The sequence below is a fragment of the Quercus lobata genome, chromosome 1 (genome assembly GCF_001633185.2).
Source record: "Quercus lobata isolate SW786 chromosome 1, ValleyOak3.0 Primary Assembly, whole genome shotgun sequence".
Classification (NCBI taxonomy): Eukaryota; Viridiplantae; Streptophyta; class Magnoliopsida; order Fagales; family Fagaceae; genus Quercus; species Quercus lobata.
The window spans coordinates 13,290,742-13,315,958 of record NC_044904.1 but is presented as its reverse complement, the minus strand read 5'-3'; the positions used below and the strand labels follow the sequence as shown (position 1 = coordinate 13,315,958).

Here is a 25,217-nt window from a genome sequence, read left to right as displayed (position 1 = left end):
AATAATAAACAAAGAATAAAATATAATGTATAATAAATAATCTGATATAGATATTTTTGAAAATTAGTTATGTAAAATAGAAAAAATATGTTATTATGCTAAAATAGATAAGAATTTTTACACAAATTGATGCGAATGCTTATTAATAAACTTAGTCATCTACCATCTTCTTCGGTTCATGATCAATTAATTCAAACTTGAGTACACATTTGATTTGTTTTTAACTAACCATCTTATTGAGTTAAACTCAATCTAATCACAACCAAATTTGCTTTATTTAGAACCCTTTTAAGTCCTTAACTTATAAGACTAGGATGCATTACCTTCCCTTAATTGTTCAAAGAGTACTAATTTTTGTGCAGTTTAGCATAAAAGGTAGTTATGATTAAGCAATGTTCACATAAAATCCGGCCCACCCGTGTACCAAAAAGCCGAACCCCACATGGCCCAAAAGGCTCCTTTTAGGCCCAACACCCCTTACCTCCAACTTCCCCTCCACCTTCATAACCCCCCCCCCCCCTATCTCTGTCTCTCTCTCCAACAATCGCAACTCTCTCTCTCTCTCTCTGTCTCTCTCTCACTCTCGCTTTCTGTGCAAAATGGAGCCATGGCTAGACGACTTCACCGACGACCTTCAAAGCCTAAGCTTCACCTCCACAGCCACCACAAACACCACCGCCGACATCAACCGAAGCACGAGCTCCGGCTCCGAAGCCACACTCACGGCTTCCTTCGGCTCACTCGGCTCCACCTCGACCACCAAACACCACGCGCCTTCCTCCGACCCTTGCTGGTCCGCTATCAACCGGATCCGCTCCGAGCTCCAGACCCGCCAACTCTCCCTCTCAGACCTCCGCTTCGTCGCCCGACTCGGCTCCGGCGACATCGGCTCCGTCCACCTCACCGAACTGAAAACAACCGAAACGAACTGTTGCCTCTTCGCGGCGAAAGTGATGGACAAGAAGCAACTGGCGAGCCGAAGCAAAGAAGGTCGCGCGAGGACGGAGAGGGAAATTCTGCAAATGCTGGACCATCCTTTCTTGCCCACGCTCTACGCGAGCATCGACGCGCCGAAGTGGCTCTGCCTGCTGACGGAGTTCTGCCCCGGCGGCGACCTCCACGTCCACCGTCAACGCCAACCGTCTAAACGCTTCGCCGAATCCGCAGTCAGGTGCGCACGTTAGCACACACTCTCTCTCTCTCTCTCTCCCTCTCATTAATAACTAAGTAACTAAAAATTATAATAAGTACAACTTACGCGCTTAATTTATTTATTTATTTTTCATTTGCCCCCTCTTTTTAAATATTTCGAAAATTTGAAGGAGAGGCTGGGATTCCCTGTGTGCTATTTCACGGTCACCTGTGGGGCCCACCATCAGCTGATTCCTATCGGAGATGGACCCACTGGCAAAGCTGTGTCAGTTCTGTATTTGCTGGCTGGCTGGCTGATCGGTTTTTGTTGAGATGCAGCTAATTATTTGTTTACGCGTCAGTCACTTTGCGAAAAAATAAATTTTAATTTTTTTATCTGTTAAATTGACCCATGATATTAACTTCCGTTTTTACCTATTATAGACAAAAACAAAAATCATGTTATGAAATTGTAATCGTGTCATCAGTCACGTGATGGTTATGTAGTTGGTCCGAGCTACAAGGAATGATTGAATTCCGGGAAGTTAAATGGAAGAAATTATTAAGTCTTCCTAGAATATAGCGATATTTTGCTATGAATTTAATTAGCGACGGACATAGTTAGCACCTAATAATTACTCTCTCAAATGGACAATCTAGTCATATAGGGCTACCCATTACGGTTAATGGAGTAATAATTAATTATATCACTAACTTTTAGTCGTTTCCAATTCCGTATTAATTTAATGTGGAGGTTGTCTCAACCAGTGCACTGATATTCCTTTAATTTAGACCATTAATATCGCATAGACATATGTCATTGCGTTACATGAACTTCGTGTCATTGTTGGTTGAGCAAACAAGTAACTTATATTTATTTTTGGATAGAAAGAGCAAACAAAGACATTAAAATTCACATTGGTTAACAAATATGTAACCGTTGGGCTATACTGTAGGTAGTATGAGAAAGGTTTGCACTTTAAATGAAACGCACTGATTTTGGAATTGAGCCTGACTAGGCATTTAGGGGTACGGTCGGTTTGGGATTTATTAGATTTTGTACTATAGACAGTAGGCACTAGGCACTAGGCACTAAGGGCTGTTAATTAAACAGGTGGATGGGATGGATAGGTTTGCTTGTGGTTTGAAGGAGTTTGTGGTACACTAACGCATGTATAGTGCTACTGCTATCATTGAAAGTTCTAAATAGAATTATTATTTATAAAAAAAAAAAAGCTATATGATTAATAATTCAAGTTGTGCTTTTCTAGAAACTGGGAGGGCATATATGTCTTTTCATGGCAATCACTTTGGAAGATTAAAAAAAAAACAAAAAGTATATATATTATTTTCGATGAGATTGATTATTGGTATGTCCATGAAATCAGTATATCATATATTCTGGTTTTGGGTTCCGTTATCTTTCGCGGGATTTCTGGGAATTTTTTTTTTTTTTGGGGGTAAATTTCTGGCCCCATGTTGATATTATTTTTTTTGGCTGATTTTAAATATATTTCTTTGCCTTATTTCCCGCCACTTCTAGAAATTCTATAAGCATCTATTTTATTGCTACTTTTGTTTTGTTGTTTTGCCTTTTTTTTTTCCTATTCTTCTTGGGAGTTTTATGTGGATCATGGGCTGCTTTGCAATGGGTTTTGATGAATTATGTGATTTTCTTCAACCGTTCAGACATATTTGGAAAGCATACAACAATACGGTGACAAACGTGGGCAACGCCTTGCAAATTGCCATAAGATTTGATGAAACACATTTGGAAAGTATAAACAACAATATGGTAACAACAAACAAAAGCGCACAACGCCTTGCAATGAATTTTTCTGCTGATGTGAAGTTGTGAAATCTCATCTTTTTAAACAAAATATGGAAGTTAGACACACACCAACATTCTAAAACAAAGGAGTACAACAAATCCATTTCATCAATTAAGTCATATTATTGGGGTTGAAAATTGTTCTCTATTTGTAGAATTTTAGTTTTGTACTAATATGTTAGTGTTTTACTAATTAAAATTTTTTAGCTGTTTAAAGGTCAAAGAATTTTTGGGAACAGTGGAATACAACATGGTCTCACTCGGTTTCTGAAGCCTCCATCCCCTTGTCCAGTTATGCCCTTAGATTTTAATAATAAATCAGTTGATCACAATTATATGAGTGCATAGATTTTTTTATTAATATTTTTAATTGTACCCCGTGCCCCAATGGAGGATCAATGAGTGACCTATCAGGGGAAATCACGGTTATTGGCATTGTTGCAATTTGTTTTTTCATGCGACATTATTGCAATTTAATTGAACATGTTGGGTGGTAAATGCTTCTCTGTCCAAAAACCATGGGGACCCCGTGGAAACAATATTGTACTTGTCCTATTCTATCTTCTTCTTCTTCTTCTTCTTATATTAATCTTGTTTGACTTGTCGAAGTGATTAATCTTATAATGAGTCTGTCGGTTAATAATAATACTAATACTAAACTATAAATTGTGTCCCCAGATTCTATGCGTCAGAGGTGGTGGTAGCTCTAGAGTACCTTCACATGATGGGGATTGTATACCGAGATCTAAAGCCAGAAAATGTGTTGATTCGATCCGACGGCCACATCATGCTTACCGACTTTGATCTATCATTAAAGTGTGACAGCTCTACATCAACGGCTCAGATAATTTCTGATCAAAACCCACCAATCGTGGCCCCACAAAAGGACTACTACCCAATGGATCCACCTCCATTCACTTCGTCTTCATGCATTATTCCCAATTGTATAGTCCCCGCTGTATCGTGCTTCCACCCCAAACGCAAAAAGAAGAAGAAATTGGGCCATCGAGGTGGGCCTGAGTTTGTGGCCGAGCCCATTGATATTCGGTCCATGTCTTTCGTTGGGACCCACGAGTATTTGGCTCCGGAGATTGTGTCTGGTGAGGGGCATGGTAGTGCTGTGGATTGGTGGACACTAGGGATATTTATATTTGAACTATTTTATGGGGTCACGCCCTTCAGGGGCGTGGACAACGAGTTAACCTTAGCTAATATCGTGGCTCGAGCCCTCGAGTTCCCAAAAGAACCTGCCTTGCCCGCCACGGCTAAGGACCTCATATCACAACTATTGGTTAAAGACCCGGCAAGGCGACTAGGGTGCACAATGGGTGCCTCAGCCATCAAGCACCACCCATTTTTCCAAGGGGTCAATTGGGCATTGTTAAGATGTACACCCCCACCTTATATCCCTCCCCCATTTAGTAAAGAAGTTCTGTCACATGAAACTTGTTGTCCTGAGACTTCAGTGGAATATTATTAAGAAGAAAAAAAAGATCTAATAATACAAAGTACAGCTAATGACTTGATTGGTCGAATTTTTGATTTGATCGTAGATTAGAAAGTTTACTAGGAAGTGAGATATGGATGAATTATTGGGAGGTTAGAAGAGTTGCTATCATACAGATAGGTATTGAAAGCCTTGCGATAAGCAAGGTAGGCATGAAATTGATGGGTAGCAGATAAAATTGAACAAGAATATTTTTGGTTTCTCAATCTCACACGATGATAGCGACAACCGGTTGTCAACTTCCTATTTCCATTTTGTTTTAATATTTTGTGTCTTTGGAAAATAAAATTCCTTTGGTGGTTTATAGGGCTATAGAAATCATTGTCAACGCTAGAGTGTGGAAACTTTGGATCCCGACAACTTAAAACATAAACAATGATATTGACTTCGGGGATGGATGATATTGAAAAAGCCGGTGGCACCGCGTAGTTGGTTGTCCGCCGATCGCGGGGGCGGAGCCATGCCCAAGGGCATGCATCGTGCTGGGTTGTGTGTTTGCTTGCGAAGAACAGGTCCCCACCACGTGATCTGCTTTGTGCAAGGAAAAAAATGTGGGGCTGGGCACAGTGCTCAGGATAGCCAGTCTTTAGTTTGTTTTCTTTTTGGTGATACGCATGATACTTGTCCTCGTTCACTGTAGTATCGTTTAAAAGAAAAAATGAAAAGAAAAAAAAAAAATGTTGTGTGATAATTTGATTGCTGGGTTTGGGAAGATCATCTAAGTCATAGACTTCTCTCTTGGAAAATATTAAGAAGTGTGAACTGAACTACAATGTTGACTAATATCTCTTTATTATAGCGTAGAGAAGTTGGAACTTGGAAATGCTTCATCTTTTTTTTTTTTTTATGGGATTGAGAATGCCTTTTTTATCTGGTCTTTGTAATTAAAACTTTGGGTCCCCCTTGTGATTAAATTTATTGGCCCATCAATGGGTTTTTCTTTTTTTCTTGTTTTGGAAGGAGTCTATGGGTGTATTTGGTGCATAATTGCTATCAAGTTATGCAATTTCGGACTTTTGAGTTTGATTATGTAAGATAAGCAATATAATAATAAGATGTCATTCACAAAAATTAAAGTTTTTTAGGTAGTGTGCCGTATGTGTGTTTATTTATTTATTTAATGATACCCATATAATTATTAAACCTGTGTTGAACATGGTAAGGAATTGGCATAAAAGTTAACTGATTCGACTGTTGAGCCATTTGTTCAACTATTAATTCAGTTGTTAGTTTCTTTAAGAATTAAAAAAAAAAAAAAAAAATCATATGAGGAAAAACACTTGATAGGAAAACAAATAAACAAGAAGATGATAAACTAGTAGTCAATTTAGACTTAATTAAGGAATATGCAAGTCAACGTACTAAAGTTTTAAAATTAATATATTCTAAGAAATTGTTGATGTATAGTTGATTGAACAACTAGATATTGATTGATGGATGCCTATAGGCTACAACAAAGGAAGAGAAAGTGATGAGGGTCATTGAGTAGTGTGATGAGGGTTATAATAAGATGTCATTTGCAAAAATTAAAGTTTTCTGGGTAGTGTGTGTGTGTGTTTTTTTTTTAATATATGTATATATATTTAATGATACCCATATAGTTATTAAACCTGTGTTGAACATGGTAAGGAATTGGCATAAAAGTTAACTGATTCGACTATTGAGCCATTTGTTCAACTATTAATTCAGTTGTTAGTTTTTTTAAGAATTAAAAAAAAAAAATCATATGAGGAAAAACACTTGATAGGAAAACAAATAAACAAGAAGATGATAAACTAGTAGTCAATTTAGACATAATTAAGGAATTTGCAAGTCTATGTACTAAAGTTTTAAAATTAATGCATTATATGAAATTGTTGATGTATAGTTGATTGAACAACTAGATTTTGATTGGTGGACACCTACAACAAAGGAAGAGAAAGCGACGAGAGTCATTGAGTCGTGTCAGTGAGGGATTCTGGTTATAATAAGATGTCATTCGTAAAAATTAAAGTTTTTTGGGTAGTGTGTGTGTGTGTGTGTGTGTTTTTTTTTTTTTTTAATTTTTATCTAATGATACCTGTAGGGTCACGATTCGTGGCGGACCGTAACAGTATCGGGTTCGCACGTAAAACGGCCCTAACAATATCATTTGTAGAGCGTGGGTTTGAAAGGCTAGACCTTGATCGATAGGCGGTGGGTTTTTCATGGCGTTCATACAAGGTTAAACGATCGTCACCCCTAGAGTACTTCTCCTGGAGGTGGGCTGGGAGGCTCTCGTTTCTTGGCCATTTTTCCCAGCCCCTTCCCAAGATTACTTAGTTTTCCTTTTATACTCGCCTGTATCCATTTATCCTTCATCCACGTGTAGGGTCAATCTTTCCAAGGCTGATACTTGTCCCATCAGTCTATCCCCCAAAGTCATTGGGGGTGGTTGTAAAAGCCAAAGAATGCGGCCCTGTCGGGTTCAGAACATTAAATGATAATAACCGCAGCTTTCCCCGGATATTTTAGATCTTTTTTCCGAGTTTCAGTTTTATACCATTTTTACCCTTCTTTACGAGGGGGAACTTTGGGTCTGCCGAGGACTGAACTACCCTCGGCGGTACCCAAAGTCTATTTTGTTGAACTTGGGCCATAATCCTCCTCGGTTTGGCCCATAAATCATTTACGCCCTACATTAGCCCCTCAAAACCCGGCTGTCCAACCTCTGGGCTGGACAGGGGGGTTTTGGTGACGCCAAACTTCTTCCTGTGGCCCAATCCATTCGGCCTATTAAACATGCTAGCGGTTCCTCATATGCCCAAGAGATTCACCGGTCTACGAGATAGTTTTTAATTTCGCGCTTGAGGCGTTCTTATCGCTTGGGGTATCCAAAACGCGCTTTGAATAATCACTATTTACGAGACTACTTTAATTCGACGGTTTATTTTGATGGGGTGGAGAAGTGGAACCGGCGTGTTTGGGTTTGCTGATTCCTTTGGAGATCTGAACCTATTAAATGCCCCCCGCTCCGCCCTCTGTATAAGTAGGACAGGAGGAGGTTATTGTTTTTACCAAAAATCCCTTTTCATCCCCCTGCGACTCTGGAATACTTAGCCTCCCTTAGGATTCGGTTTACTCACTGGTTTATACTCTTAATCGTAAAATACTTTACCATAACAACAAGGGATGCAAAAGCCCCACCCCTCCCAAAAACGCCACGTTCCGATAAAGCTTATCATGGCTCGATCGGGACAAGGATGGCGAAGACTCAAAATCAACCTCATCCTTCTTTCAGTCAAAATCCGAAGCAGGGACTCGTCACGTCAAACTTTCGACGTGACTGAGTCGAGAACACCCAAGATCGTTACCATCCGGCTCCTCACGAGCGTACCTAATATGGCACCGGCGTGTTAGGAGTCAGGGCTGAGGCAGGGGCTAAGTGCTCCTGCTTCTCCCTCTTTTGCTCCTTGGTGCCCTCCCCCTCCCTCTTCTTATTGTCTTCCCAGCACCAGTTCCACCCTGGTGCTGTTTCTTTTCTATCTTTTGTTCCTCTCTTTGTCTCTTCATCTCTCTCTCCTCTTCTCCTCCTTCTTTACTCATGTCCTCCATTTTCTTTATTCATCCCCTTCATCTTCGTCATTGATTTCTTCCTTACTATTTCCTTCTTCTTCATTCATTTTCTTTTTTAAAGTGAGTCCCTCTCTTAGTATGAGCAGCAATGAGGCAGAGATTGGAGAAACTTTGAAGACGAGTTTAAAAGACGAGTTTAAAAGACGCTTGACAGTTTACTTTTCTATACTACAGATGTAATGGTTGCTTAGGCAGTTTACATTTTGTATAGGCTCGTTTGAGCCCCTTTTTGTATGTTGTAATGATTTTTTATATTAATAAAAATTGTTGTCTACCTTATTTCGCATGTTATGTCTCTATGTTTTCATAAATTTGCAAGCGCTGCTCGGCACAATAATATAGCATCTAAATCAATGACGACTAAGACCAAAATATTTGATAATAAAATGATGTCGCCATAGCTTTAATAGAAGTGCTTGGCACAATAAGGCCGACCCGTAAAAAATAGTACTTACCCGGAACTAGCCGAGGAGAGAACCGAAGGCTTGATGCCGTGTGAGAAATAACCGTCCGAGGACATATCCCCTGCCAAATGAATAGCCCTCTTATACGACTAAATGCTGAGGCGTCCCACCACCTTCCTTACCCCCTTATTGGCCTTAACCTTCTATGGTGTTTAAGCCGTAGACGAAGTGACTTGACGTTTTTATCAAGTAGCCCATCTTACGAAATTCAAACCTTTACTTACCCAAGTATTTGGTTTCCCCATAGGCTTGAGTCCGAGGACCATGCAAGACCTAGGTTCTGTCCAACACTTGTAATTTTCATCTTTTGTACTTGGTTTCCCATAGGCTTGAGTCCGAGGACCATTCAAGACCTAGGTTCTGTCCCCGGGCCCTTGTGCTGAATCGGGCCTGGGCCGTGAGTTGACTGGGCCCAAAATTAGGGGGTATTTCCGTATTCTCAGGCCACGCGATACTTTTTGGGCGTCCCAGTATTCGAGGTGCGCCTTCTCGAGACTCCTCTAACTTCAGGGTTGCAGACGACGTTGGAAATCGAGCCAGAGACATTTTGTCTGTAGCGTTCCTTGGGACGCTGCGTGAATTAAATGCTACTATTTTATCTTTTGATATAAAATAGGAGAGAAAGTTACTTTTCCTACGCACAAATCCTTCAGCTTCCTCCTTTAGGAAATCATGTTTGAGGCGAGGGTTAGGGAAAAAGAACTTTCTCCACCGCGGAGGCGCCGTGTCCTCCCGAGACTCGAAGGAGTGATGCACGGGCCAAGAAAGCATAAACTTAAGAGAAATTTACACTTCTACGGAGGGGGGAGGGTGTCTCCCCCCCTTTCAGTCAAAATCCGAAGCAGGTTCTGGTCATGCCAGATTTTTGGTATGTCCGAAGAAGGAATTTCCACCATCAGCACTGTCTACCTTGTAACCGGCAAATTCTTGCGGGGGCTTCCCAACTTCCGGCTCCCTGCGCCTTTTCTGTAGATGGTGTTAGCCTGAGGTCAGGTTCTTTGGCTGCCTGAGTTATGGGCATGCAGAAGTGTCGAGGAATAGTTTCCTTAGACAACAACTTGGCGCAGTAGCCAACCTCTCCTCTGAGCTGTCCCCACGGCTTTCTCTCCACTCGCTTGTATTTCCCTTTACTTATGTAGTCAGCTTTAGTGTAAGCTTGTTTCAGTTTTTCATTGTACACTGTACTGTTCCTTTGTCTTAATAGAACAGGAGTCCATTTCTCTATACATATCTTTCTTCTCCGTAACAACTACTTTATGCATGAATATTAAATGCAAGCTTGCTCTTAAGGATATTCCGAGCAGAAAAAATGCTTTAATACAGGTTCCTACTAATTCAAACTCACAAATATTATCAAGTATAACAATGATAACTTTCAATAAATTAAATTCTTGGAACTAACCGGGATAAGCGCTGAGTACTACGCGATGCATGTTAGACCAATGTCCGAGAACGATAATCTCTAAATAATTCGTCTGAAAGGGTAGCTAAGTAGCGAGGGACTTTGATTGTGTTTTTGGGTAATGAATTGCGTCGTACCGAGGGCAGATTGTGGAATCTATGCATTCAAGGTATTAACCCATTTGTGAACTAGGAGTCCTCCTCGGATGGATTTTGAGGTTTACGTGCCATAGTTGGTTCCACATCCAGGTAGTTGGTTTTTCCCATAGGCTTGAGTCCGAGGACTATGCAATGCCTTGGTTCTGTCCAAAACCTAGTTTTCCACATCCGGGTAGTTGGTTTTCCCACAGGCTTGAGTCCGAGGACTATGCAATGCCTTGGTTCTGTCCAAAACCTAGTTTTCCACATCCAGGTAGTTGGTTTTCCCACAGGCTTGAGTCCGAGGACTATGCAATGCCTTGGTTCTGTCCAAAACCTAGTTTTCCACATCCAGGTTGTTGGTTTTCCCACAGGCTTGAGTCCGAGGACTATGCAATGCCTTGGTTCTGTCCAAAACCTAGTTTTCCACATCCAGGTAGTTGGTTTTCCCACAGGCTTGAGTCTGAGGACTATGCAATGCCTTGGTTCTGTCCAAAACCTAGTTTTCCACATCCAGGTAGTTGGTTTTCCCACAGGCTTGAGTCCGATGACTATGCAATGCCTTGGTTCTGTCCAAAACCTAGTTTTCTCTTTGTATGGGGCCTTGGCTTGCCTTTAGCTCTAGGGGAGCTAGCTCTTCAGCCAAGCCCCTTGAGTTTATCTATACGGTTAACGTTACCAAGCGCCTAGTTTGTTCTTTACGAGGAGCTTTAGCTTTTAGGGGAATTAGCTCCTCAGCCAAGCCCCTCGTCAAGAAACGTAGCCCCTAGTGAGATTTTATACCTGAACTCTATAACCAACGGTTAGAAATAACAGAGAAACTGTTTCAACCTACCACCTGCGCCAACACGCAAGCCTTTCCCACAGACGGCGCCAATTGTAGGGTCACGATTCGTGGCGGACCGTAACAATGTCGGGTTCGCACGTAAAACGACCCTAACAATATCATTTGTAGAGCGTGGGTTTGAAAGGCTAGGCCTTGATCGATAGGCGGTGGGTTTTTCATGGCGTTCATACAAGGTTAAACGATCGTCACCCCTAGAGTACTTCTCCTGGAGGTGAGCTAGGAGGCTCTCGTTTCTTGGCCATTTTTCCCAGCCCCTTCCCAAGATTACTTAGTTTTCCTTTTATACTCGCCTGTATCCATTTATCCTTCATCCACGTGTAGGGTCAATCTTTCCAAGGCTGATACTTGTCCCATCAATCTATCCCCCAAAGTCATTGGGGGTGGTTGTAAAAGCCAAAGAATGCGGCCCTGTCGGGTTCAGAACATTAAATGATAATAACAGCAGCTTTCCCCGGATATTTTAGATCTTTTTTCCGAGTTTCAGTTTTATACCATTTTTACCCTTCTTTACGAGGGGGAACTTTGGGTCTGCCGAGGACTGAACTACCCTCGGCGGTACCCAAAGTCTATTTTGTTGAACTTGGGCCATAATCCTCCTCGGCTTGGCCCATAAATCATTTACGCCCTACAATACCCATATAGTTATTGAACCTGTGTTGAACATGGTAAGGAATTGGCATAAAAGTTAACTAATTCGACTATTGAGCCATTAGTTCAACTATTTGATTCAGTTGTTAGTTTTTTTAAGAATAATAATAAATAAATAAAATCATATGAGGAAAAAAACTTTATAGGAAAACAAATAAACAAGAAGACGATAAACTAGTAGTCAATTTAGACATAATTAAGGAATATGCAAGTCTATGTACTAAAGTTTTAAAATTAATACATTCTATGAAATTGTTGATGTATAGTTGATTGAACAACTAGATTTTGATTGGTGGACACCTACAACAAAGGAAGAGAAAGCTATGAGGGTCATTGAGTCGTGTCAGTGAGGGATTCTGGTTATGATATTTTTGTGTGGATAGGTTTAATAAATGTCAATACAATCCTTATATATAAAGTTCATAGAAAAGTCAAACTCTGAAGTGTATGTTCGTTATCAGAATTCAATTTGAAAAGGGATTATTAAAGAGTAGAGCTCTTTGGGTTAATTATATGAATTCAAGAATTGTCTTCCAAAATAAACACTTGGTCTCAATTCTTGTCCTTACTCGAACTTAGGGGTGAGTCAGGTGACAATGTTTGACACGACTATTGAACTTGAAACACTTTTGGCAAGGTAGTGTTTAATATAAATTGGCTCATGTCATAACGAATTGACCCACTTTGACATGATTTTTTTGGGGGGGGGGGGGGGTTTAAAATGGCTAATATATTAGACTAAACATAAATAGAAATAAGTCTATTACAAACATTTGTTACTTTATCTAGAGCAAGCAAGTTATCCACCACATTAGGTAGGTGATCAAAAGTTACAAAAACAGAGTTTAAATTAGCGCTAAGTTTTGTCAATGCATTAGCACATTGGTTGGCTTATCTGTAGATGTGATTAATTTGAGTCCAAGGCATCCATTAGAAAGTTCTTGCAATCAATAAGTAAAGGCTCCAAGTGATGGTTAGAAGCAGAATTCTTCATAAATTAAACAATAAACAAAGCATCCATTTCAACAATTAAGTATAAAATTCCTATTGCCGCATACTCTTGGTGCGATGGTCACTCCACAAGTATAAGTGCTTGTGAGGTGTGGGACGGTAAATGTTAAGATTCAAGTTTCCAGTATGAAACTTTACATACATATGCACTTTGATTATTCTAGAGTAAAATTTTTATATTGTATTAAAAAAAATGTATAGAATTCCTAAATTAGAAGCAAAGTTGAGCCCATCTCTCAAGGCCTAAAGTTCTGCTAAGCAGCTGTTAGTGTTGCCTTTTCGACCTACTTTCATTTTGGCTCTTCCAATTTTCATTGCTTTGACTTTGGTTTTTAAATCATTAGCGGCCTGTTTGGTACATGTGTTTAAATACATGTTTTCAATTTTTAAATAATATTATACGTATTTTTACATATTTTTTCATCCATATTTTTAAAAATACAAATAATATTACTAGAACAACGTTACCCAATAACCCGGTTTCGTTTTTCATTATGAAAAATCAGCTTTCAATTTAAGGCCTCAAAAAGTCTCGGGCCGGCCCATTCTATATATATCTAGTTTTCTACCAAAACAATACCTTTGATTACGTAGTCGTCACGTCACAAAATAAAATTGTTCACAAGGAGCTTGGGACGGCAAAACGACGGCAGTTCACTTGTCGTCTGAATTCTAAACAATTTGAAGCTTCAACGACAACAGTCATAAAACGAAGAAGCTCTCATAGTTGTACTTGTAACTTGTAAGCCAGTTCAGCTCACTTCAGCTTGAAGCTCTGAATCACAAAATCAAAATCAAAATCCCCAAACTTTTTGAGCTCTGAATTCTCCTTCCAGAAAACGCTAGCGAATAGAGAAGAATGGAGGAACCTCAAAACGGCGCCGTAGGCTCTGCACCAGCAGAGACCGAAGAGGAGCCCATAGTCGGGCCGGGTCCTGCCCCGCGCGCCCGACCCAAGCGACCCCTCCAGTTCGAGCAGGCCTATCTCGACGCGCTTCCCTCCGCTAACATGTAAGCTTCAGTTTCTCTGCAATTTCTGTATTCTTTCAAACATGGTTTAGGGTTTAGGGTTTATGCTTCAGAAACTCAATTGAATTTGGGGGTTTTTCACTTTTACAGGTATGAGAAAAGTTACATGCATCGCGACGTGGTCACGCATGTGGCTGTCTCTCCAGCAGATTTCTTCATCACTGGAAGCGCTGATGGTAAAACCACACACATTGTTTTTGTGCTTTCTCTTAATTAGTAGAAATTTGTATTATGTGATATAGTGTTACTTCTTTTATGTGGTTGTTTAGTTAGCATTGGATATAAGTTTAGTGTGCGTTTGACATGGATTATTTTTGCCAATTTATTTTACTATTCAACTTATTTTTGCTACTATTCATGAATCTTATTACACTTTTTAGTACTATTCATCAGCTACTATTTCAGCTAACTTTTACCTTTATCTACAATATTTTCAGCAAAATAAACTGATCCCAAACGGATACTTAGTGTAAATGCCCCTGGATTACTCGGCAACTGAGTTGCCTGTAGGTTCTACTAGCTAGAGGTGAGTACAAAGGGTTCCTGAGTTATATGTATATATATATATATATATGAATCACCTAGGTGAACCCTGGTGAACAATGAGTGGTTGAGACTTGAGAGTAATCAGTATGAAGGTGACGATGAAGTTTTTAAATGTTTTAGATTTTTGCACTTTGCATTCTCCAACTTGAAATACTTTTGTATCTTGAGACTGCATAGTCTTTAAATGGAAAAGAAAAGGGGGGCGGGGGGAGAAGACCTTTGAAGTTGGATGTCTTGTCATCGTGATCGTCACTCATTGTCTCATAGTGTCGCAACCTGAGAAAAGAGCTAAGACTCAGCATGCACCCACACAACACATGCACTCATAGAATCTAATCCAATCCAATCCAATCCAAATTAGGGTGTAACAATCTTCCCCACATAAATGACTGATGTATGTTCTCAGGTTTCATGTTGTGCTGCACTGTCTCCAAGCCATACAACATTACTAGGTTGCCTATGATACCATTTGTCATGAATCGAGTAAAGCAATATCCACATTTGTTTTGTAAGACTAGTTAAGTTACAATTAAGATTTCTTGTAATGGCTTATACGGTCCAAATCAACCTAGCGCATGCCTGGTGTGGGTCTCAACACATGTCAGCACAACATACACGCACCAATACAATATAACCCAGTCCAAACAATATGGGCAGTATCACGTATAGTCATAATCATCCTCATTCTCTTTACCAAGTCAATTTACTTAATGGAATTTGAAAGAAATTATGTGCTAAACTATGTTGGGTGCTGTAACAATACAAAGTCTTGGACCAAATTATTTAACCATTTAGGATATTATTCGTTTACATTAGTTTTTCTGTTTATTTGACTGACTGAACCTGCTTTATTTTTCTCATAGTAGCACTCAATTTATTTGACGATAGTTTTGTTTGGTGGGGCTATTGGTGGGGATAGCTAATAATACTAAATTCTATTCCATGAACTGACAACAGTTTCTGAACATGTGTATGTGTGTTTTACACTTTGCTTTTATTATTATTATTATTATTTTGAAGAAAAATAGGGGGGGAAAGGATTGACAGTAAGGATACACATGTTAGCAACTTTTTTCTAATTGAATGTGAGGTACAATATATGGGAAGATGCTTTTGAGTGATTCCAATGTAAGCAACACTCAAGAATGTGTGATGTGTTATTAAGTTAAAGTAGTTGAGGTTCAATTTTATTTATTTATTTTTTTTTTTTAAAGTTAAAGTAGTTGAGATGGCAGCAAATGCTTGCTTGAAGTCAACCATCAAATGGAGTGGAGGATGGATTCAAAGATGGTTTTGTGCATAAATTTAAGTGAGATAGTGATGATCATAGTTGAGACTTCATGGTAAAAGATGTGGTGCCAACATATGTAGTTATATAGGTTGTAATGTTTGAGACAAGTGAGAAAGTTGTCTGAGGGCGTTTGTTCATGTGAAATGAGTAGAAGGGGTGACAGAAAAAAAATTTGGGTTCTGATTGGGACAAGTTGTTGCAGCCTTTAGTTATTTCAAGATAAGAAGCTGCATGGTCAAGAAAGGGAAAAGTGACTTTTCTTGCTGCCTTAATTGTTGGTTTACCTATTAAAAGAGAATTTCTTATGCTAGATATTTCCTTTGGCCATATGAGATGACTTGAAATGGTAAGACAATGTTTTTTTTTTAATTGGTATGTTACACACATCCAATGGTCTGGAAGCCATGACCTTGCCCTCCACAGTTATAGGGGAAGAGGTGCTATATAAGCAGGAGTTCATTGGCTTAATACTAGACAATACTATGGTATTGTTTTAATTGTCCAAAAAATTGAAATGAAGCAATAGTGCAATACTTATTTGAACTTTTTGTAGTTTGAAGTGAATGGGCTCTTTATACTTGCAGCATATTTTGTCAGTAGTGATATCTTGGAATATGATAAAATTCAGTTAACTTATTTGAATGGAGTATCGATTACTCTATTTTTAGCCAAAAGAGAAAAGAAAAGAAAAGAGTATCAATTACTCTATCACTTTGTGGAATGAACCTGGTTGTTGTGGTGATTTCCCTAATTTTATTTTCCTTTATATCATATGCTTATTGATTCAAAGCAGTCTAGTGGAATATATGCCGTAACATTGTCACCCAATACAGCCAGATCACGTTGGGATATTGTATCTAATGGGATGGGCGTGTGATGAAATTACTCTTAACTTATCAGTCTGATTGCTTTATTCTCACCCTTTTTCCCTTCCCTCTTTGATTAGGGCATTTGAAGTTCTGGAAGAAAAAGCCTATCGGTATTGAGTTTGCAAAGCATTTTAGATCCCATCTCGGTCCAATTGAAGGAATAGCTGTGAGTTATTTCTCCTTATATGACTCCTTGTTTAAGCATGTGGAATCTTGTTTATCATTAATCCTTACTTTGATTCTCAATTCATTTCTTATAAATTATGTATATGCATAAATTGCATGTGCTTCCTTTTATGCATATGTGTGATTTTGTTTCATGGAGTTAGTACTGCTCATAGCATCATGTCATTGGTCATTCTTTTTGGATTGCTGTTAGTTGAAAGCTATGAAATAAGAGTAACATTGTTTACTTTGGAGTCTGCAACATCATAGGCTACTTTCATATTCAAAATCTTTACTGGTGATGTGTTAAAACAACCACAATAAGTACCAGTTTTAATTTAAAAAGTGAAGTCATTTATGTTTAGGCATAGACAAGGCACATATGCCCGCACAACCTGAGTTTCAGTATCCTAAATATTGTTCATCTTGTTTAGAAATGCAGATTATGACCTGTATTAATTTTTCAATATAAAAATGCATGCAAAGTTGTATTTTGGAGAACTACAAACTGTTTCAATCTACTTCTCAAATAATCTTAAAATACAGATTAGTTCGATTTAGAGTAGTCGAATCACACTTATCAAAAAAAGAAGTGGCCCAATCGTGTTTTAACTTCTTATGGTAAAGTGCAAATATGGCATATTAATTACTACTTCCATGTTTTACAAAATTTAACCCCCAAAAAGAAAATGTAAAAGCAACTATACCATCATGGCTGGCCCAGTGCAATATTTTGCCTTCAAAACTCTTTGTGCTAGTCCTCATGTATGTGGATCATAAGCAAAAGAGGCATTCTCTTCAAAGTTTTGCTGGATAGTGCTGATGTGTGCAGTTTTTGTTAGAGTATCTATCTATTTGATATTTTTGTGTTTTGATTATCTAGTGGTCAAATTTTTTTCATTAGTGCTGTCATCAACCGTGACATTTTTCAGCTATGCAGGTTAGCGTTGATGGGTTGCTTTGTGGTACTATTTCAAATGATCGTTCTGTGAAGATATATGATGTGGTCAACTATGATATGATGGTCATGATTGGCCTACAATTTGTTCCTGGTGCCATTGAATGGGTCTACAAACAAGGTGATGTCAAAGCGAGGGTTGCCATTAGTGATCGGAACTCCTCATTTGTGCACATATATGATGCTAGATCTGGTTCAAATGAACCGATCATCTCCAAAGAGGTGTGTTAGCAACCTTGAAAGTAGCACACTTTTCAAAATTTTCTGATTATATATATATATTCACTATACATGTTAAGTTTGTTTAGTTAGTCTCTTATATTTTATTTTTGGTTTCTATTTCCTCTTCAGATACATTTGTGCCCGGTAAAAGTTATGAAGTACAACCCTGTATTTGATGCTGTGATATCTGCTGATGTGAAGGGAATTATTGAGTATTGGAGCCCCGCTACACTTCAGTTCCCAGAAAATGAGTATACGCTCTATTCTACTCTTAAAAAAATATTGGTGTTGTGTTTTTACTTATGTTAAAAAATTCATAAGGCTCGAATTTGTCTTTATGTTACTTGATGTACTCCTGTATGTTTCTTGAATAACTTTCTTCCTTAAATGGCTTGATTGTGTCTGGAATGGATTAATACAACCTAATATTGGAATCATCGTTTATTATTGCTTCATTTTTAGATATTCAAATCTTTCCTGTGCCTTGGATGTTCTAATTGTGCTTCTACTATATGGTTCTTGCAGGGTGAATTTTAGATTGAAAAGTGATACAAATCTCTTTGAAATTGTGAAATGCAAAACTTCTGTTTCTGCTATTGAGGTATTATGTACACATGTACTTTTAACATTTTTGGTCTACTGTTGGATTTAATGCATTTTGTGAATGCTTAATCTTCTTGATTCTTTTTTTTAATTGATTTATATATAAAAATTCACTGGTGGACTTTTTTGTATTACCCTTCAGGTGAGTCCAGATGGTAAGCAATTTGTGATTACATCACCTGATCGTAGGATAAGAGTTTTTTGGTTCAGAACAGGTAAACTAAGACGAGTTTATGATGAATCCCTTGAGGTAATGTAGTTTTTTATTGGAATTTCATTAAGGTTACATTTGTCTTGGAAACTCTTCTGATGATCATGTCTCTATTGTTGTTAAGGTGGCACAAGATCTTCAGAGAAGTGATGCTCCCTTATATCGGTTGGAAGCTATTGATTTTGGGCGAAGAATGGCTGTTGAGAAGGAAATTGAGAAAACAGAAAGCGCACCACAACCAAATGCAGTCTTTGATGAAAGCTCTAATTTTATTATATACGCAGCCCTCCTTGGGATAAAAGTAAGATATTATTGTCATGTAATTGGCAATACAACTCATATTCTAATTTATTTTTCTTACCAAGAAAAAAGCTTCTTTTTTGTCCTATTGTCATTTTTTTATTGCTGAATAATCTTATTGTCATTTTTAACACATCATTCTCTCTCTCCTCTGTCCTATTTTTGTTTTACTATTAGGTAGTAAACTTGCACACCAATAAAGTTGCCCGAATTCTTGGAAAGGTGGAGAACAATGATAGATTTTTGAGAATTGCGCTATATCAAGGTGACCGAAGCAGTAAAAAAGTTAGAAAAATTCCTGCAGCTGCAGCAAATGTAAATGAGAGCAAAGAGCCTTTGACGGATCCCACTCTTCTATGTTGTGCTTTCAAGAAGCACAGAATATATCTTTTCAGGTATGAGAGTTTGCACTTATTGACTGATAATGTTACCATTGCCTGAATTTAGTTATTGCTGGAAGGCATGCACTAGTATGTTCAACTGGTTACAGGTTTGTACTGATGACCATCAAATTACATATCATGAACTTAATTGTGGTGAAGTTTAGAATTGTCTAGAAGGGTGTAGGTGTATCATTTGTGAGATGTTTAGCGAGTACTCTCTTTAACCTTGGGAAGCGTGTTTGAGAATAACCGTTTTCCTAAATGCATTCAGAGTACTGTTTCATTTGATTGCTATTTATTAATAAGTATTAAGAACTATATTTCCATTTAGTCTTAATTCTGACATTTTCTATGGTCCTGATAGTCAAAGAGAACCAGAGGAGCCTGAAGATGCAACTAAGGGAAGAGATGTGTTTAATGAGAAGCCTCCTCCTGATGAACTTTTAGCTGCGTCAGATATTGGAAAATCTGTGACAACATCTCTTCCTGACAATGTGGTGAGTTTTCTTTCCGTATTTCCTATTAAATTAGATTAAAATTGTTTCTTGCAATCAAATTAAAGAAAAATTGTAGTTGAATTATTTGCATGAGCTCAATTGGAAATTCTTTTGTTTTCTTGTATCAGACCTCTTTTTTTTTGGGTATTTATAAATAATAATAAAAAAAGGAAGAAATTCTGTTACTAGAAATTTTCCTGTCTCAAAAAAATTTTTGTGGAATGAAAAATGCGCAAAAAAAGCATATTTTTATTAAGTATTAAAAAAAAAAAAAAAAAAAAACTATTTATGGGCCATTTGCTGGAAAAGTAAACATTTTTCCAGCCAAGATTTTTGATGTATTTGAAAACTATGGAAAATTTCTAGATGTTTTTTTTTATTGGTTTTGATTTGTTAACTGTTAAGTGGCCTGCACATTTTACATTTCCGAAATTGTGTCACTGATTCTGAAATGACCTATATTTAGAAAAACAAATTTAAATTGCAATCCTGAAAAAAAAGCCCTTTGAGAGACAAAGCATTATTTATAGGTTTTCTTGTCAAATTGTATGTAGTTCTTCTGTTCATTCTGGATGGTGGGAGAATTGTTGGGTGTCAAGATCTCTTCACTGGATCTTATATCTTATCCATCCTAGTCTCGTATTGTTTCAATTTTTGAGTTGACATCCTGCAAACTGAAATTAGATAAATATTTTCTTTTGTGGTTCACTTTGTAGATTTGATCCTACTATCTGCTTGTAGAGAGTATAATTCATTTCAAGATGGGTGGATGTAGTATTTCTTCTTTTCATGCCATTTTGTGCATCACTTTACCTTGTCTGCATGAGCGCTCTCCTTTGTGTGATATGTTCTCTTATCTTTTCTGCTCCATTTCTTTTTGTCCCAGATTATGCATACCACAATGGGTGATATTCACATGAGATTGTACCCAGAGGAATGTCCAAAAACTGTGGAGAACTTTACAACACACTGCCGGAATGGCTACTATGATAATCTCATTTTTCACCGCGTCATCAAAGGCTTCATGGTACAGACAGGAGATCCTTTGGGAGATGGCACCGGAGGGCAATCTATTTGGGGCAGGGAGTTTGAGGATGAGTTTCACAAGAGGTTTGTCATTTTTTTTTTTTTTTTGACAAGCATTTAGCATTGGGATGCAAATGAGCTGAGCCGAAACCAAGTTTCACATTATTCAGGCTCAGCTTGGTAAGGAATTATCCAGGCTTGAGCTCAATCTGAACCTCAAATTCCAGCTCAAGCTGGCTCACAGATTGACTAGAGCTCACCATGTGAACAACAAACTAACACCAACCATGAAGCATCCAATCCCTTCCATAAACTTACTAAATTAAGGTGGTGGACCTGCATAGTAGCACATGTCCCAATTACCGACTTTATTGTCCTAACCCTATTAAAGTTTTGAAATGGATGGAAAATGAGTGTTTTTCATAGAATAAGATTTTCCTCTCTTTAACATTGGCTACCAGTGTGGGTTTGACCAATTTTTTGTTTTTTATTTTTTTGATAAGTAATTAAAATTTTATTCAATCATTAAAAAAGACTCACCCAAGCATAAACGATGTATACAGCTGGGGATCAAAACATTCAAGAACACAGATTACAAGCATCCACCAAATGATAAAATTAAGAGATAGTCAAATTACACTTCCTTGGGCTTTTCAAATATTGTCATCTTTAGTCATCAATATCTTTATTAAGATTTTAATTACCAAAATAATAATAATAATAATAGTAATTACCAAACTATCTTTATTAAGATTTTAAGAAGGCTCACCATCAATTGTAGATCTATTGAGTCATGATAAGCCCATGTGTGAGCTTTTTCACAAGCCTTAATGAGTTTTGCTCAAAACTATTCAAGCTTGGCTTGTTTATTAAACGAACTTGAAATTAAAGCTAGAGTTTGTTGACTTGTTCACAAGCATAAATATACAAACACAAACAAACTTTATCAAGCTGAGCTCCAAGCTGTTCATTAATGGCATGGTTTGCTTGCAACCCTAATTTACACTAGATTATGATATGCATAAAGGAATGAGGCAGTTCATTATAAAGAGAGTCTATCCTGTGTGACAATTGAGACATTTCACTGTAAAGAGGGTCTATCTGGTGTGTTAAGTGTTAGGGTGTGAACTTTGGGCACAATTTTTTGTAATAATTTCCATTATTGTTGAAAATATCCTGCTTTCCTTTGAGCTAAACCACTTATTTGTACTCGAGTTTCCTTTAGTCTTTGTTGATAATCCTATCTTTCAAAATTTTTTTTTTTTTGGATAGGTAATAAGAGTATTATTAAACAAACTGTAAAACAAAAGAAAGCAAATACAAGGTGTTCATGATAGTGAACACAAGGAAATGCAACAAACAACAAGAAAAAACTTAAAAGTGCAATACTAAGAGAAGAAATAAACTCCAAGATAGTGGATCAATCCGAGAAGCCCCAACACCTAGACCAATCAAATAAATTCTTCTGGCATAGAGGTTGTAATTGAACCAAGGATTTCTCAGTATCCCCAAAAGAGCGTCGATTTCTTTCCGTCCAAACAATCTACATCAAACAGCTAGGAACCATATTCCATATGTCTGAATTAAATTTTCCCTGCCAATAGCTCCAACAATACACCAAGCTTTCCACAGAGCCTAGCATGACCCATTGTGTCCCAAAGATCTGAAACATATAAACCCACAGTGAGTGAGCTATAGGACAATGGAGGAGGAGATGATCCACAGTTTCCTCATTCCGATGGCACTGGAATAGATCTTGTATCTGTGGCCCTAACTCATGTCATGCTGAGTTTTGTTGTCATTGATGCTGTTGCGATCTTGCATGTATAAAAGAATGGCCCTGGTCTGCCTTCCTTTAAGTGTTTTTTTTTTGTTTGGTTTTTTGATGGACCTTCAATGAATTTAGATGTTTTGGAAGAAAAAGTTTGGTTTTACTAGTATGCTGGATGACTGGCAATAGGTTGGGTATGAGTGGAACCTTAAATAAATCTTTGGTTCTTTGATTAGAACTGCATTACCAAGTACTAACTGAGACTTCTTTTTGCTTCTGCAATTGATACTGTTATTTAGTTAATTCTCTGTGTATTAAGTAGAAGTTACATTGGATGAATCATTTGTGTTTTTTTGCAGTTTACGACATGACAGGCCTTTCACCGTGTCAATGGCAAATGCAGGCCCAAACACTAATGGGTCTCAATTCTTTATCACCACAGTGGCTACTCCTTGGCTGGACAACAAGCATACGGTTTTTGCTAGAGTTATAAAGGGAATGGATGTTGTACAGGTATAGTTGAGTTTGCACTAATGTGGTCACTGTTCATTACCTGGAATATTGTAGTATATCTCCCTTCAACTTGCATATGCAGTATGCATGGACACACAAACACACCAAATAACCTGTCCAAGATGTGCAGAACATGATTTTTTGGGGGTAAAATACAATTTTGGTCTCTAAACTTTACCAAAATTTTGGGTTTCATCCCTAAACTTTAAAAAGTTCTATTTTCATCCTTAAACTATTGAAAAGTTCTTTTTCGTCCTCAAACTATTGAAAATAGTTCTTAATCCCTAATTTTGTCTCTATATTGTTAAAAAATCTCTTTACAAAGTTTAAGGATGAAAAAAAGAACTTTTTTAAGTTTAGGGATAAAAAACAAACTTTTAGTAAAATTTAGGGACCAAAATAGTATTTTACCCCTTTTTTTCCCTGTTTTGTTTTGCTATATTGTTCCCTCCCCCCATGTGATAAAGCTTCACAAAACATGATTGTTAATTGGAATGATTGGCACCTATTGCTACATATATTTTCCAACTTTGGGCCATTTATTCGATAACCTTCAATACCATAATAAAACTGAAGAGAGATTCTATGCTGTTGGATGTGGGAATTTCCAATAATTCTTTGGGTTTATAAGCTCATACCCATTCACACATGTAAGGCACAAGGACATGTTACATGTGTACATATACAAGATCTATTGTTACATTTTGTTTGTACGTTTCTCTGTTTCCTTTTAAGAATCTAAAAATCAAAGATTGACCAATGTCTGAAACTCTTGAACATTGTTGACAGGCTATAGAGAAAGTGAAGACAGATAAGGGTGATAGGCCATACCAAGATGTGAAAATTCTAAATGTGACTGTTCCCAAGTCTTAAAGTATCTCGTTTCTGGTGGTTGATCTGTCGAGATCTGGTTTGTGGTCCTCATTAATGTCCTTTGGCTGCAAAAGATTGTCAGGTAAATGCCTTGTCTATCTTCTTTTGGCAGCCACCTGCAGTTCACTTGGGACTATATTTGAGGTTCTATGTTTATATATATATATATATATATATTTTTTTTTTTTTTTGAGAAATAAATATACACACAGGGGAGAGGGGATGAGGTTCTTACACAAAGGCACACTACAAAATTCACTTAAAAGTTACCAAGTCATGGTAACTTTTAAGGAAAAGTAGAGGAAGATAGGAGTTAAAAACTGTTGAAGGATTGAATGAAGAATGGAAAACTGCCCGCTGATGGCGTATAGGTCCTTGAGGGGTAAAGTTCCACTGTGTTTTGTGAGGAAACTTCACTGCTATAAAGGTTGCATGAAATCTGCTACCAATGTGACTGGCTGACTGCATAACTGCATTTTCTATTATCTTAGAAATATTTAGGGGAAAAAAAAAAAGGATCCTACCACCTAGATTTTTTGTTTATATTTGTAAGCAACCATTTACGCTTATTCTTCTTCTTCTTTTTTTTTTTTTTTGGTGGGTAATTAATAGCTTTTATTGATAAGGAGGAGCTTTGTATATTGAGTACAACCTTTTTTAGTAGCTTTTATTGACAAAGAGGAGATACCTTATGTATACAAAAAATGTATACGCAAACAACAAGAAGAAGCAAGCCATAGTCCCAAATTTTTTTGGAGTTAACTACGGATTGTTAAAAAAATAAGTTGGGGCTAGCCATGTGTGTACATAGAGTACTCCTAAAATTACATTTTGGAAGAATTACACTAAAAAAGAGAGGGTTTGTAATTTCTATAATTGAATTCATAACACTAGTTCCAAACAAGTGTGACCACTCAAATAGTGATCTCAAAACTAAGGATTTTTGCTTAACACCTAAAACTTCCATTCCATTGAATGTGCAATTGTTCCTCTTCCTCCATATTACCTGCAATCATTATTATAGCTAACAGCAGATTATGTTCCTTTGCCAGGTATGCCGTGCTTGCATGTGAAAGGAAATCAAAGAGTAACATTACTGAATTTGTAGCCTTAGCTGAAAACGTCTTGCTGAACCTATTTTGGGATCTTGTCTATGTACGAATAGTTTCTCTTGTTAAATTTTAGTTTTAGTTTTCTTTTTGATAGGGAGTTAACCTGTATTTGGAATGTTATCTTAATGCTTCCTGAATTTGGGAGGGAGGTTTTGCATGAGATAAACTTTTTCTTTTATTATCATTTTACTTAAAAGATAATTGTATGTTGCTATTTGTATAATGTTTTATTCATTAAAAAAATGGTAGAAGAAAGATACAGTGGGTTAAAATTCA

The 25,217-nt window shown here is 37.5% G+C and overlaps 2 protein-coding genes across 3 annotated transcripts; both read left to right on the top strand.

The window, feature by feature from the left end:
• The first annotated feature begins 528 nt into the window (after positions 1-528).
• LOC115979827 (serine/threonine-protein kinase D6PKL2) lies at positions 529-5,147 on the top strand. The gene is made up of 2 exons (XM_031101886.1): positions 529-1,171; positions 3,641-5,147. Exons 1-2 carry the CDS (start codon positions 600-602, stop codon positions 4,440-4,442), a joined length of 1,374 nt encoding a protein of 457 aa, XP_030957746.1. The 5' UTR covers positions 529-599; the 3' UTR covers positions 4,443-5,147.
• Positions 5,148-13,274: 8,127 nt separating this feature from the next.
• Positions 13,275-25,217, top strand: LOC115979813 (peptidyl-prolyl cis-trans isomerase CYP71). 2 transcript variants are annotated; one of them, XM_031101872.1, is made up of 14 exons: positions 13,275-13,583; positions 13,692-13,777; positions 16,385-16,473; positions 17,413-17,652; positions 17,782-17,903; positions 18,178-18,253; positions 18,398-18,505; positions 18,591-18,767; positions 18,944-19,161; positions 19,514-19,646; positions 20,533-20,756; positions 22,803-22,956; positions 23,746-23,911; positions 24,882-25,217. In XM_031101872.1, exons 1-13 carry the CDS (start codon positions 13,432-13,434, stop codon positions 23,827-23,829), a joined length of 1,863 nt encoding a protein of 620 aa, XP_030957732.1. In that variant the 5' UTR covers positions 13,275-13,431; the 3' UTR covers positions 23,830-23,911; positions 24,882-25,217. The 2 variants fall into 2 exon arrangements, with proteins under 2 accessions (XP_030957732.1, XP_030957735.1); XM_031101875.1 differs by lacking the exons at positions 13,275-13,583; positions 13,692-13,777 and having other exon boundaries at positions 16,384-16,473; positions 17,405-17,652.

Bases quoted from the DNA above. Each gene is read 5' to 3' on its own strand.
- LOC115979827 (XM_031101886.1), top strand. From the start codon at position 600: ATGGAGCCATGGCTAGACGACTTCACCGACGACCTTCAAAGCCTAAGC. The intron at 1,172-3,640 runs GTGCGCACGTTA...TTGTGTCCCCAG, and splicing joins TTCGCCGAATCCGCAGTCAG to ATTCTATGCGTCAGAGGTGG.
- LOC115979813 (XM_031101872.1), top strand. From the start codon at position 13,432: ATGGAGGAACCTCAAAACGGCGCCGTAGGCTCTGCACCAGCAGAGACC. The intron at 16,474-17,412 runs GTGAGTTATTTC...TCAGCTATGCAG, and splicing joins GTCCAATTGAAGGAATAGCT to GTTAGCGTTGATGGGTTGCT. The intron at 17,904-18,177 runs GTATACGCTCTA...TGGTTCTTGCAG, and splicing joins CTTCAGTTCCCAGAAAATGA to GGTGAATTTTAGATTGAAAA.